At 42.7% G+C, this 13,869-nt stretch overlaps 1 protein-coding gene across 4 annotated transcripts in view; it reads left to right on the top strand.

Annotated features, from left to right (window-relative positions):
* LOC106568697 (abl interactor 1) overlaps positions 1-13,869 on the top strand; it is a 49,395-nt gene that overhangs the window by 18,646 nt on the left and 16,880 nt on the right. For all 4 annotated transcript variants that reach the window (XM_045693838.1, XM_045693837.1, XM_014139264.2 and 1 more), the window contains exon 2: positions 300-467. In XM_045693838.1, coding sequence (XP_045549794.1) covers positions 300-467 — 168 coding nt within the window. The remainder of the gene's footprint in view (positions 1-299; positions 468-13,869) is intronic.

The following is a 13,869-nucleotide window of genomic DNA, read 5'->3' as shown; positions in this document are numbered from 1 at the left end:
TGGTTGAAAAATGTATAGCTTAGCTTTCATTTGACACCCGATTTGACATGCTCCTATTAACTTTACATGTTGGTGCTCATGGGTCCTTTTACATGGAAATGACCATATACAAAAAAGCTTTGTTGAATTGAATCTACAAAATGTACAGTGTAATGTTCAATGTATACGATGGTCTTTCCCCCTGCTCCAACCTCTCCAACCTATGTATGTGTACGTGTCTTTCGGGGGGTTTGGGATAAAGCGGAAGTCAAATTTCCATTGGATCTTGTGTAGTCATCTTCATCTTCCTCATCTTCTAGGCCCAGGACAAGAGGAAAGCTCTGGAGGAGACTAAAGCCTACACCACCCAGTCTCTGGCGAGCGTTGCCTACCAGATCAATGCCTTAGCCAACAACGTGCTGCAGCTGCTGGACATCCAGGCCTCGCAGCTGCGCCGGATGGAGTCCTCCATCAACCACATCTCTCAGGTCAGGAGAGATAAACATTAGAGCTGGGCGTTATGGAAATAAATCCATATCGCAACAAATTTTCTGAATTTATGCTTAAAGGGACCAACTCAAAACCTACATACGTCTACGTATGGGTTGTTTAAGTTGCATCTCTTTATATTCCCAGTATTACTTCATCAAATCTCTAGTATTCGATTATACACACATACAATTCATCATATTTTCATATCTTCACAGAGTCCATATAGAACGTTATAAATTCTTAGGTACTCACCTCAACTAAATCCATTGGCACAGCAATCTCCGATAAATAGAACAATGTTTATACCATTAATATGCACCACAGTTTTTTAAATTATTCTTTACTAGTTTGATGGTTGTAGCCATCAATTATCCCATTAATAATCATCCATATTAGCAAACGTATTTCATTTCAAACTTCACATTTCTCTAGTATAGGCTACTTATTGAAATGAACGATATCAGCAAAATGCCTGCGATAAGTGATCAGTATGGTCAGTGTCGATAATTTCTGATTTATCGTCCCAGCTTTAATACTACATGTGCTTAGACACACAACACACACACACACACACACACACACACACACGGAAGCACATGCACACAAGCATTTCGCTACACCCGCAATAACATCTGCTAAACACGTGTATGTGACAAATCAAATTTGATTTGATTTGACATGACACACACACACACACACATGTGAGCATGCACATACATAAGCATACTGGAAGCACATGACACACACACCTCTATCAACCACACCTCACCTGTCCAGACACACACACTTATATACACAGATACACAATCACACAAAAACCTCCACTCTCAGCCCTGGCACTCACACCATTGTACACACTACCAAAGATACACAACAGCACTCTCTGAATACGCCACACACACTCACAGTAAGTAGAGCGCTCCTTGGGGCCATGAGTCAAGGTGGTTTTATAGGCCTCTTGTTCGTTCACCAGCAAACAAAATATCTGCTCCATAACCATCTAGCCCAGTGTTTCCCAAACTCAGTCCTGGGGACCCCAAGGGGTGCACGTTTTGGTTTTTGCCCAAGCACTACCACAGTTGATTAAAATAATCAAAGCTTGATGATTAGTTGATTATTTTGAATTAGCTGTGTAGTGCTAGGGCAAAAACCAAAATGTGCACGCTTTAGGGTCCCCAGGCCTGAGTTTGGGAAACATTGAGATTCTAGCTAGTAGTGCTTATTCTCTTCATCTAGTCCATTAGGATTGGGCTGGAGTACAAATCACTTAATACCTGGTGTGTGTGAAACACCCCAGTTTTAATCACCTCTATCCTTCCTGCATGCTGTGTAATTGAGTTGGGAAGTCCTAAAAGCCTGTCATAAAAGAGATAGCTATTGATCCTTGGGTAGGTTCTGTGTTTCATCTGCCCTAGTAATGGTACTGTATGGATAAGCACTGAGGTTAAATCTTCTTTGTGGAGAAATGATAAATGGATGAATAAGATAACTCTGGTCTTGGAGCTATTCTGTATCATAGCTTTAGTTTCATATTGAAGATATTTCACAGATCCTGGTTGAAGTGATACAGTATCCACCTTTAGTAGAGCCTGACCAATATGGGATTTTTGGGTCCAATACCAATTTTAGGGAGGCCAAAGTCAGCGATTACCGGTATATCTGTATATACAGTATCTGATATATCGTTTTTTAGAGGTGGAATGAAAAACAGACCTTTTTACACAAATTGTGCTCCAAACAATGAACAGATACTCTAACTTATAATTTTTTTAACTAAATATTAAAATGTACATTATTTAAAATATTTTATTTGTGTTTTACAGGACATCCACCAAAAAGCAACAATATCCTCTATAAATATGCCTTTAAATACAAAACTTGTTTAGTTTGCATTCTTAGGTACAACTTAAAGATGTCTATCTATAGCGGTGGATAAGAAGTATGCAAAATGTTTTAGTATGCAAAAAAATAAGCATTGAAAGGCAGTAACATGCCTTTCATGTCAAACCTAGGTGTTAGCGTCAGCATTTGTCTTGAGTAGATTTACTACAGTGTTTATAACATTCGAAGGTGATAAAGCAAACACTTTATGGTAACCTGGCAATGAGAGTACGTTATGACAAGCACAAGCTAGCTGTTCATTATGACAATGTTTTGTTACGGAAACCATATGTACATTACACTGTTATTCATTGCAATATGTATTGGCTAATAATTTCAACTGCAATTGGCATGCGCTGATGACTAAACATGTTTATGCAGGCAAATGCTTGCCGCACTGGTTTTAGTCTCATGTCCTAATTTAGATAGCTAGCTAACATTAGCTACTTATCTCATCATGAGTGCAGGCACATGACCTGAATTATATATCTGCGCTAACTGTCTTGCTTTTTGCAGATTGCATATTTCAGAAAACTAACATAATCCCACTATCTAACATAATTGGCCCAAACAGTAACAGTTTTCTTTTTGTATCAAGGATGAGTGTTCACTTTAGTGCCAGTCCAGTGTTAGCATATAAGTAGCACAGATTGCTAGCTAGCTAGCTAAGCTAACAATCTTGCTCTCTAGAAAGCTGAGCTAACTACCTTGCTGGCTAGGAAGCCAGCTAACGTTAACTAAGTGAGATGTGATGAGGACAAGGCTGCATGCTTGGTGAAGTGTACTTTTGATTATATACTTATTCAAATATGTTGGCTGAGGCAAGCTACTACTCTCTCTGACGTTGTGACCTAGGGCTGAATGATGTTCAATGAGCAGCTGGTAGAGCTCCATCTTCATGACCTCAAATGAGCAGACGTTCTTTGTTTCTTCTACGTATACAGTGCATTCCGAAAGTATTCAGACCACTTGAATTTTTCCACATTTTGTTACATTACAGCCTTATTCTAAAATGTATTATTATTTTTGTCTCATCAATCTACACACAATACCCCATAATGATGAAGCGAAAACAGGTTTTTAGAAATTTTAGCAAATGTATATTTAAGTTAAAACCTGTTAGGGCTAGGGGGCAGTATTGACACGGCTGGATAAAAAACATACCCGATTTAATCTGGTTACCACTCCTACCCAGTAACTAGAATATGCATATACTTATTACATATGGATAGAAAACACCCTAAAGTTTCTAAAACTGTTTGAATGGTGTCTGTGAGTATAACAGAACTCAAATGGCAGGTCAAAACCTGAGAGATTCCTTTACAGGAAGTGGCCTGTCTGACCATTTCTTGAACTTCTTTTCCATCTCTATCTTTTACTAAGGATCTCTGCTCTAACGTGACACTTCCTACGTCGTCCATAGGCGCTCAGAGCCCGGGAAAAAACAGAATGTCGTCATCCCAGCCCCAGGCTGAAACACATTATCGCCTTTCTCAAGTGGCCGATCAAGGGACTCTGGGCTTAGGCGCGTGACCCGACCGCCCCCGCCTTTGTGATTTTTTTCCTCTGTTTGCCGAAAAGGAGATTCCCTGTCGGAATATTATCGCTTTTCTACGAGAAAAATGGCGTAAAAATTTATTTTAAACAGCGGTTGACATGCTTCGAAGTACGGTAATGGAATATTTAGATTTTTTTGGTCACGAATTGCGCCATGCGCACGACCCTTCTTTACCATTTCGGATAGTGTCTGGAACGCACGAACAAAACGCCGCTATTCGGATATAACGATGGATTATTTTGGACCGAACCAACATTTGTTATTGAAGTAGCAGTCCTGGGAGTGCATTCTGACGAAGACAACAAAAGGTAATCAAACTTTTATAATAGTAAATATGATTATGGTGAGTGCTAAACTTGCCGGGTGTCTAAATAGCTAGCCCGTGATGCCTGGGCTATGTACTTAGAATATTGCAAAATGTGCTTTCACCAAAAAGCTATTTTAAAATCGGACATATCGAGTGCATAGAGGAGGTCTGTATCTATAATTCCTAAAATAATTGTTATGCTTTTTGTGAACGTTTATCGTGAGTAATTTAGTAAAATGTTAGCGAATTCCCCGGAAGTTTGCGGGGGTATGCTAGTTCTGAACGTCACATGCTAATGTAAAAAGCTGATTTTTGATATAAATATGAACTTGATTGAACAAAACATGCATGTATTGTATAACATAATGTCCTAGGGTTGTCATCTGATGAAGATCATCAAAGGTGAGTGCTGCATTTAGCTGTCTTCTGGGTTTTGGTGACATTATATGCTAGCTTGAAAAATGGGTGTCTGATTATTTCTGGCTTGGTACTCTGCTGACATAATCTAATGTTTTGCTTTCGCTGTAAAGCCTTTTTGAAATCGGACAGTGTGGTTAGATTAACGAGAGTCTTGTCTTTAAATAGCTGTAAAATAGTCATATGTTTGAGAAATTGAAGTAATAGGATTTTTAAGGTTTTGAAAATCGCGCCACAGGCTTCAAGTGGCTGTTACGTAGGTGGGACGAATTCGTCCCGCCTAGCCCATAGAGGATAAAAAAACGGAAAGACCTTATTTACATTAGTATTCAGACCCTTTGCTATGAAACTAGAAATTTAGCTCATGTGCATCCTGTTTCATTTTATCCTCTTTGACATGTATTTACAACTTGATTGGAGTCCACCTGTAGTAAATTCAATTGATTGGACATGATTTGGAAATAAACACACCTGTCCATATAAGGTCCCACAGTTGACTGTGCATGTCAGGGCAAAAACTACATCATGAGGTCGAAGGAATTGTCTGTAGAACTCCAAGACAGGATTGTGTCAATACACAGATCTGAGGAAGCCTACCAAAACATGTCTGCAGCATTGAAGGTCCCCAAGAACACAGTGGCCTCCATCATTCTTAAATGGAAGAAGTTTGGAACCACCAAGACTCTTCCTAGAGCTGGCCGCCGGCCAAACTGAGCAATCGGGGAAGAAGGGCCTTGGTCAGGGAGATGACAAAAAAACGATGGTCATTCTGACAGAGCTCCAGAGTTCCTCTGTGGAGATGGAAAAACCTTCCAGAAGGACAACCATCTCTGCAGCCCTCCACCAATCAGGCCTTTATGGTAGAGTGGCCAGACGGAAGCCACTCATCAGTAAAAGGCACATGACAGCCCGCTTGGAGTTTGCCAAAAGGTACCTAAATGATTCTCAGACCATTAGAAACAAGATTCTCTGGTCTGTTGAAAACAAGGATTGAACTCTTTGGCCTGAATGCCAAGCGTCACGTCTGGAGGAAATCTGGCACCATCCCTACAGAGATGCATGGTGGTGGCAGCATCATGCTGTGGGGATGTTTTTCAGCGGCAGGGACTGGGAGACTAGTCAGGATCGAGGGAAAGATGAACGGAGCAAAGCACAGAGAGATCCTTGATGAAAACCTGCTCCAGAGCACTCAGGACCTCATACTGGGGCGAAGGTTCACCTTCCAACAGGACAACAACCCTAAGCACACAGCCAAGACATCGCAGGAGTGGCTTCAGGACAATGTCCTTGAGTGGCCCAGCTAGAGCCTGGACTTGAACCCGGTCGAACATCTCTTAAGAGACCTAAAAATAACTGTGCAGCGAATCTCCCCCTCCAACCTGACAGAGCTTGAGAGGATCTGCAGAGAAGAATGGGAGAAACTTTCCAAATACAGGTGTGCCAAGCTTGTAGCATCATACCCAAGAAGACTCGAGGCTGTAATTGATGCCAAAGGTGCTCCAACAAAGTACTGAGTAAAGGGTCTGAATACTTATGTAAATGTGATATTTCAGGTTTTCTTTTTGATACATTTGCAAAAAAAAACATTTTATTCATTTTAGAATAATGCTGTAACGTAACAAAATGTGGAAAAAGTCAAGGGGTCTGAATACCTTCCGAATGCACTGTATAATCAGCTTTTTATCTTTGCAATAAATACTATTATACATTTTTCTGTGAATGGCTAATACCGGCCTATAATATCAGTCAACCGATTTATCGGTCGGCCTCTAACCTTTAAGGCCTCCGCATGCTTCGTAGCCGAAGCAGTTTTTGCATATATTATGATGTTATTTTGTGACGTTTTGTTCGTTTTGGACTTCAGTAAGGTTTTTTTTAGGCTGTTCGTGCACACAAAACATTTTCTGGAAGCAAGCCCAAGGTGGTAGCCGAAGTCTACACCCCTTTGTTGGTGATAGGTCAACAGTAGGGATTCTTCAAAATAGTCTGTTGTCATTCAACGAGAGACGACTCATTTTTATGCACTTTTTTCATTGAGAAATACTGCACTAAATATCTTACACTGAACAAAAATATATACTTAACATATAAAGTGTTGGTTCCATGTTTCATGAGCTGAAATACATTTTCCATACGCACAAAAAGCTTATTTGCATCCCTGTTACTGAGCATTTCTCCTTTGCCAAGATAATCCATCCACCTGACAGGTGTGGCATATCAAGAAGCTGATTAAACAGCATGATCATTACACAGGTGCACCTTGTGCTGGGGACAATACAAGGCCCTCTAAAATGTGCAGTTTTGTCACACAAGACAATGCCACAGATGTCTCAAGTTTTGAGGGAGCATGCAACTGGCATGCTGACTGCAGGAATGTTCACCAGAGCTGTTGCCAGATAATCTAATGTTCATTTCTCTACCATAAGTCACCTCCAACGTCGTTTTAGAGAATTTGGCAGTACGTCCAACCGGCCTCACAACTGCAGACGCGTGTATGGCGTCATGTGGGCGAGCACGTTGTGACCAGAGTGCCCTATGGTGGCGGTGGGGTTATGGTGTAGGCAGCCATAAGCTATGGACAACAAGCACAATTGCATTATATCGTTGGCAATTTGAATGCAAAGAAATACTGTGACGAGATCCTGATGCCCATTTGAGGCCCATTTTTTTTAAAGGTGTCTCTGACTAACGGATGCATACTGTATCTGTATTCCCAGTCATGTGAAATGCGTAGATTAGGGCCAAATGAATTTCTTTCAATTGACTGATTTCCTCATATGAACTGTAATTCAGTAAAATAAATGAAATTGTTGCATGTTGCATTTATATTTCAGTTCAGTATAGTTAGATGTAGAATTGCATGACTAAGATCTCCTCTGCAAAAACATCAAAATTAATGACAGATTTCTTGAATTATTTTAGATTAATTCAGACTATTTTCAGGAATTGTATACTGGCTACCTGTCACGTCCTGACCAGCAGATGGAGCTAGTGTTTTAGTTTTGGTCAGGACGTGGCATGTTTGTGTTGGGTATGTTTGTATTGTTGATTGGGACTTCCAATTGAAGGCAGGTGTGTTGAGTTGCCTTTGATTGGAAGTCCTATATAGGTGTGTGTGTTTTTCTTTGGGGTTGTGGGTGGTTGTTTTGCACTGCGTTTTTTAGCCTGCAAACTGTTGCTGCTGTCACGTTTATTGTTTCCTGTGGATGCTTTACTCCTTTTGTTGGGTAATTAAAAAATGAGTATTCACATACCTGCTGCGCCTTGGTTCATTTCAGAAGACAGCCGTTACAGAACCACCCACCAAAGGACCAAGCAGCAGAAGAGGAGGAAGCCACAGGAAAGAAAAAGGGAGGAATAGACATGGGAGGACGTCCTGGACGGCAAGGGAGCCTACACCTGGGAAGAGATCCTGGCCGGAAGGGATCGCCTCCCATGGGAACAGGTGGAGGCACTCAGGAGAGGGGAGGCAGCTGGACAGAGGAACCATCGGGAACGTTACGCTGGAACACGGTTGGCTAGGAAACCCGAGAGGCAGCCCCAAGATTTTTTTGGGGGGGGCACACGGGTAGCTTGGCCAGGCCAGGGAAGAGCCGTAAGCCAGCTACCCGTGACTACAGGGAGGTGCATATGAGGTGGAGGGCGCCATGTTACGCTGTGGTACGCACCATCTCGCCGATACGGACGCACAGCCCAGTTCGCCCAGTACCAGCGCCCCGCAGGTGCCAGGGCAAGGGGGAAATCGAGCCGGAAGGGGTGATGCCAACCCTACAATCAAGACCGCCAGCGCGCCCTTTCGGTCCGGTGTTTCCCGCCAGACGCACTAGCATGGAGGTGCGTGTCTCCAGGCTGGCACGGCCTATACCAGCCCCACGCATCAGGAGTCTAGTGTGTCAACCCAGCCTCGCCAGTCAACAGTCACCAGAGCTGCCCGCCAGTCAACAGTCGCCAGAGCTGCCCGCCAGTCAACAGTCACCAGAGCTGCCCACCAGTCAACCATCACCAGAGTTGCCCACCAGTCAACAGTCGTCTGAACTGCCGGAGTGGCCAGACTGCCCTGAACTGCCGGAGTGGCCAGACTGCCCTGAACTGCCGGAGTGGCCAGACTGCCCTGAACTGCCGGAGTGGCCAGACTGCCCTGAACTGCCGGAGTGGCCAGACTGCCCTGAACTGCCGGAGTGGCCAGACTGCCCTGAACTGCCGGAGTGGCCAGACTGCCCTGAACTGCCAGAGTGGCCAGACTGCCCTGAACTGCCAGAGTGGCCAGACTGCCCTGAACTGCCAGAGTGGCCAGACTGCCCTGAACTGCCAGAGTGGCCAGACTGCCCTGAACTGCCAGAGTGGCCAGACTGCCCTGAACTGCCAGAGTGGCCTGCCTGCCCTCCGGCCCAGCCCGAGGGCCCTCCTGCCCTCCGGCCCAGCCCGAGGGGCCCTCCTGTCCCCCGGCCCAGCCCGAGTGGTCCGTCTGCCCGGGTCAGCCCGAGTGGCCCGTCGGCCCGGCGCAGCTATCGGCGCCATCAAAGTGGGCGACGCCGACGGTGGAGCGAGGTCCACGGCCTGCACCTGAGCCACCTCCAGGATAGGTGGGTTGGGGAGGGAGGGTGTAGCACAGTGCCGTTGGTGACGGCAGCCACCCTCCCTTCCCTCCCTTATTGTTTAAGGGTTATTGTTTATGGGTTTTTTGTTGGTGTTTTTCTGTTGGTAGGTGCATTCCGGGGTCTGCACCTTGAGGGGGGGTACTGTCACGTCCTGACCAGCAGATGGAGCTAGTGTTTTAGTTTTGGTCAGGACGTAGCATGTTTGTGTTGGTTATGTTTGTATTGTTGATTGGGACTTCCAATTGAAGGCAGGTGTGTTGAGTTGCCTTTGATTGGAAGTCCTATATAGGTGTGTGTGTTTTTCTTTGGGGTTGTGGGTGGTTGTTTTGCACTGCGTTTTTTAGCCTGCGAACTGTTGCTGCTGTTACGTTTATTGTTTCCTGTGGATGCTTTACTCCTTTTGTTGGGTAATTAAAAAATGAGTATTCACATACCTGCTGCGCCTTGGTTCATTTCAGAAGACAGCCGTTACACTACCGCATCTTAAAATGGATAAACAATACTGTTGCTGCTTTTTTTGGTTTTCCATGCGAAGGTCTTTTAAGGGAGTATGCAAGCATACTTGTTCGGCTTGACTAGTCGACTTCGGCTTGGTGCCAGCTGAACTGAAGCATGCTGATGCCTTTAGAGCAGGAGGTGAGATGAGTTGACAATCCAGGTGTTTTACAGTCTGGTTGGGACTATTAGAGCATACTAACCAATGAGGATTTCCAGGGATTGGGATTTCCAACCCTAGCTTTGAGGGGGTTAGGGTACAAAACGTTATAGGACACTCGGTGAGAGATTAATTCCTATAGCAAAAATTCCTATGAACAGTTTATAGCAAAATCCCCCCAGTCTTGACCAAGCGGACCAGTCTTGACCAACTAAACGGTCTGCGTTGGGGCAGCGTTGCCCATCTCTCAACTAGAGGTCGACCAACTAATCGGAATCGGAATTGGATTAATTAGGGCCGATTTCAAGTTTTTATAACAATCGGTGATTGGCATTTTTGGACACCGATCATGGCCGATTACATTGCACTCCATGAGGAGACTGCGTGGCAGGCTGACTACCTGTTATGCAGTGCAGCAAGGAGCCAAGGTAAGGTGCTAGCTAGCATTAAACTTATCTTATAAAAAACAATCAATCTTAACATATTCACTAGTTAACTACACATGGTTGATGATATTACTAGTTTATCTAGCTTGTCCTGCGTTGCATATAATCGATGCGGTGCCTGTTAATGTATCATTGAATCATAGCCTACTTTGCCAAACGGGTGATTTAACAAGCGCATTCGCGAAAAAAGCGCCTTTCTTAAAATCAATACACAAGTATATATTTTTAAACCTGCATATTTAGTTAATATTGCCTGCTAACATGAATTTATTTTAACAAGGGAAATTGCGTCTCTTCTCTTGCGTTCTGTGCAACAGAGTCAGGGTATATGCAGCAGTTTGGGCTGCCTGGCTCGTTGCGAACTGTGAAGACTATTTCTTCCTAACAAAGACAGCCGACTTCACCAAACGGGGGATGATTTAACAAAAGCACATTTGCGAAAAAAGCACAATCGTTGCACGAATGTACGTAACCATAAACATCAATGCCTTTCGTAAAATCAATACACAGAAGTATATTTTAAACCTGCATATTTAGTTCAAATAAATTCATGTTAGCAGGCAATATTAAACTAGGGAAATTGTGTCACTTCTCTTGCATTCATTTTATGCAGAGTCAGGGTATATGCAACAGTTTGGGCCGCCTGGCTCGTTGCGAACAAATTTGCCAGAATTTGATGTAATTATGACATAACATTGAAGGTTGTGCAATATAACAGGAATATTTAGACTTATTGATGCCACCCGTTAGATAAAATACGGAACGGTTCCGTATTTCACTGAAAGAATAAACGTTTTATTTTTGAAATGATAGTTTACGGATTTGACCATATTAATGACCTAAGGCTCGTATTTCTGTGTGTTGTTATGTTATAATTAAGTCTATGATTTGATATTTGATAGAGCAGTCTGACTGAGTGGTGGTAGGCAGCAGCAGGCTCGTAAGCATTCATTCAAACAGCACTTTCATGCGTTTGCCAGCAGCTGTTTATGACTTCATGCCTATCAACTCCCGAGATTAGGCTGGTGTAACCGATGTGAAATGGCTAGCTAGTTAGCCGGGTGCGCGCTAATAGCGTTTCAAACGTTACTCGCTCTGAGACTTGGAGTAGTTTTTTCCCTTCCTCTACATGGGTAACGATGCTTCGAGGCTGGCTGTTTTCGATGTGTTCCTGGTTCAAGCCCAGGTAGGAGCGAGGAGAGGGACGGAAGCTATACTGTTAGAATGGCAATACTATAGTGCCTAGAAGAACATCCAATAGTCAAAGGTATATGAAATACAAATCGTATAGAGAGAAATAGTCCTATATTTCCTATAATAACCTGAACCTAAAACCTCTTAACATGAATCTTCAGTATTCCCAGGTAAAAGGAGCCACCAGCTTTCATATGTTCTGAGCAAGGAACTTAAACGTTAGCCTTTTTACATGGCACATATTGCACTTTTACTTTCTTCTCCAACACTTTGTTTTTGCATTATTTCAACCAAATTTAACATGTTTCATTATTTATTTGAGGCTAAATTGATTTGATCGATGTATTATATTAAGTTAAAATAAAAGTGTTCATTTAGTATTGTTGTAATTGTCATTATTACAAATAAATAAATACATTTTTTTAAATCGGACGATTAATCGGTATCGGCCCTTTGGCCCACCAATAATCAGTATCGGTATCGGCATTGAAAAATCATAATCGGCTGACCTCTATTCTCAACTGTCATTCCAGGAATCCTTCTATTAACAGTTGAGCATCAGCTGACTTGAGACTGGTTTTTACTCATGAACATATGAACATATCTAACTATTCGTAACTGAATTATCTAATGTACAATGACAATTCAGTTAAATACTGTCTACATTAGGGCTATTAGTAAAAAAATTAAGTCACCATTTTTTTTTTTTTGTTTTTTTTTGTCATGCGTTTAGTTAGGCCACCTGCTTAAACAACAGTACATAATCATGAATGACAATGTTTTCAATCAAAATGAGAAATTATTATTATCTCTTGAAATGAACCTTTTTCTCTTGGAGAAAGAAATATCTTGAAAACATTGTCAATGCTGATGTACATTTCAAAGACATTCCAAGTTTCACATGCTATTGTTGGGTAAAAAAAGGTATTTTCTCTACTGTTGGGAAAATGTTCTGTCAGGATTACGTGAGACTTGCACATAAAGATAGGAGTTGTGGTGTTAACCACTGATGAAGGTTTCGATGACCACCCGTACGTAAATGGTATGCATGCATGACTGATAGTTGCTTTGTATAAAAGTGTCTGCTAAATGGCATATGTTATGCTATTAGTATTATTATTATTATTGATTCAGCAGATCTTATCTGTTTGTGGTAGGCAATCATATGAAGATCCAATCTACAGAGAATGTATTGCACCTGTTTGACGTTGACCTGAACAGTAACACAGGAACCAACACATTTCTAACCACATAGCTAAACCTTTCATTCTCTCTTCTTTTCTTTCCTGCCCTTTCATTCTCATTTTGTTTGTGATTTTTTTTTGTTGCTCTCTTTCTGTATGAACTGTTTGAGCCCCCTATCTCTGATTCAGACAGGAAATGGGCATGAAGGGTTTGGTGCTGGTTCCAAGCTGAAACTGGGCGTGACCATGTTGTTTCCTCTCGAGAAAAAGAATTACAACCGTGTTTTCTATTTTTATCACACAGCACATAAAATGTCTAGCGTTGAACGCAGAGAGGTTTGTGTGGCTGCAGCTCAGGGACTTCTTTAAGGTCGTTCCAGAGGGTCAAATGAACTACCTGTCTATTAAATATCCCCTTTATCTCTCACTTGTTCTCCATCTCTAGCACCTACAGCATTGGAATCCCTAAAGAGTACTTAACCCAGTTGGATGAACAGTGACCTCATTGCCTAGGGTCTCTCTCACACACACACACACACACACACACACACACACACACACACACACACACACACACACACACACACACAGTCTTGTACAGCTAACCTTGTGGGGGGACACAATTCAGTCCCATTCAAAATCATATTTTCCCTAAACCCTAAGCCTAACCTTAACACTAATGCTAACCTTAACCCTAAACCCCCTAGAAATAGCATTTGACCTTGTAACAAAATGTCTGGTCCCCACAAGAGTAGTTAAACACCTCCACACACACACACACACACACACACACACACACGCGTGCGCACCATCCAACCCCCCCTCCCCTCTCACACACACACATCATCTCTCTTTCTGACTGAAGTGTGACCTAAATGTCCAGAGACATACACATCCACCCACCCTCATTCCTTCATCTATTGTTCATAAGAATCAACCCTCTGAGGCTCTAACAGGAGACAGGCCACCTGCTGTGAGATCATATCATTTATGACTGTAATTTAAAAGGATATGGGGGTCACTCGCGGTTTCAACTGACCCAGATGGGAGTTGTCTTTCGAATGGTCTCCAAGGTAAAGGCAGTGTTCTTTGGTCGTGTTCATTAGGGCACACAGTAGGAAAACGTTTTGCAACAAAAAACGACACGTCCAGTGGAGT

Source organism: Salmo salar, chromosome ssa14, assembly GCF_905237065.1.
Source record: "Salmo salar chromosome ssa14, Ssal_v3.1, whole genome shotgun sequence".
Taxonomy (NCBI): domain Eukaryota; kingdom Metazoa; phylum Chordata; class Actinopteri; order Salmoniformes; family Salmonidae; genus Salmo; species Salmo salar.
The sequence above is the reverse complement of the archived record's forward strand: the minus strand, read 5'-3'. Positions and strand labels throughout refer to the sequence as shown.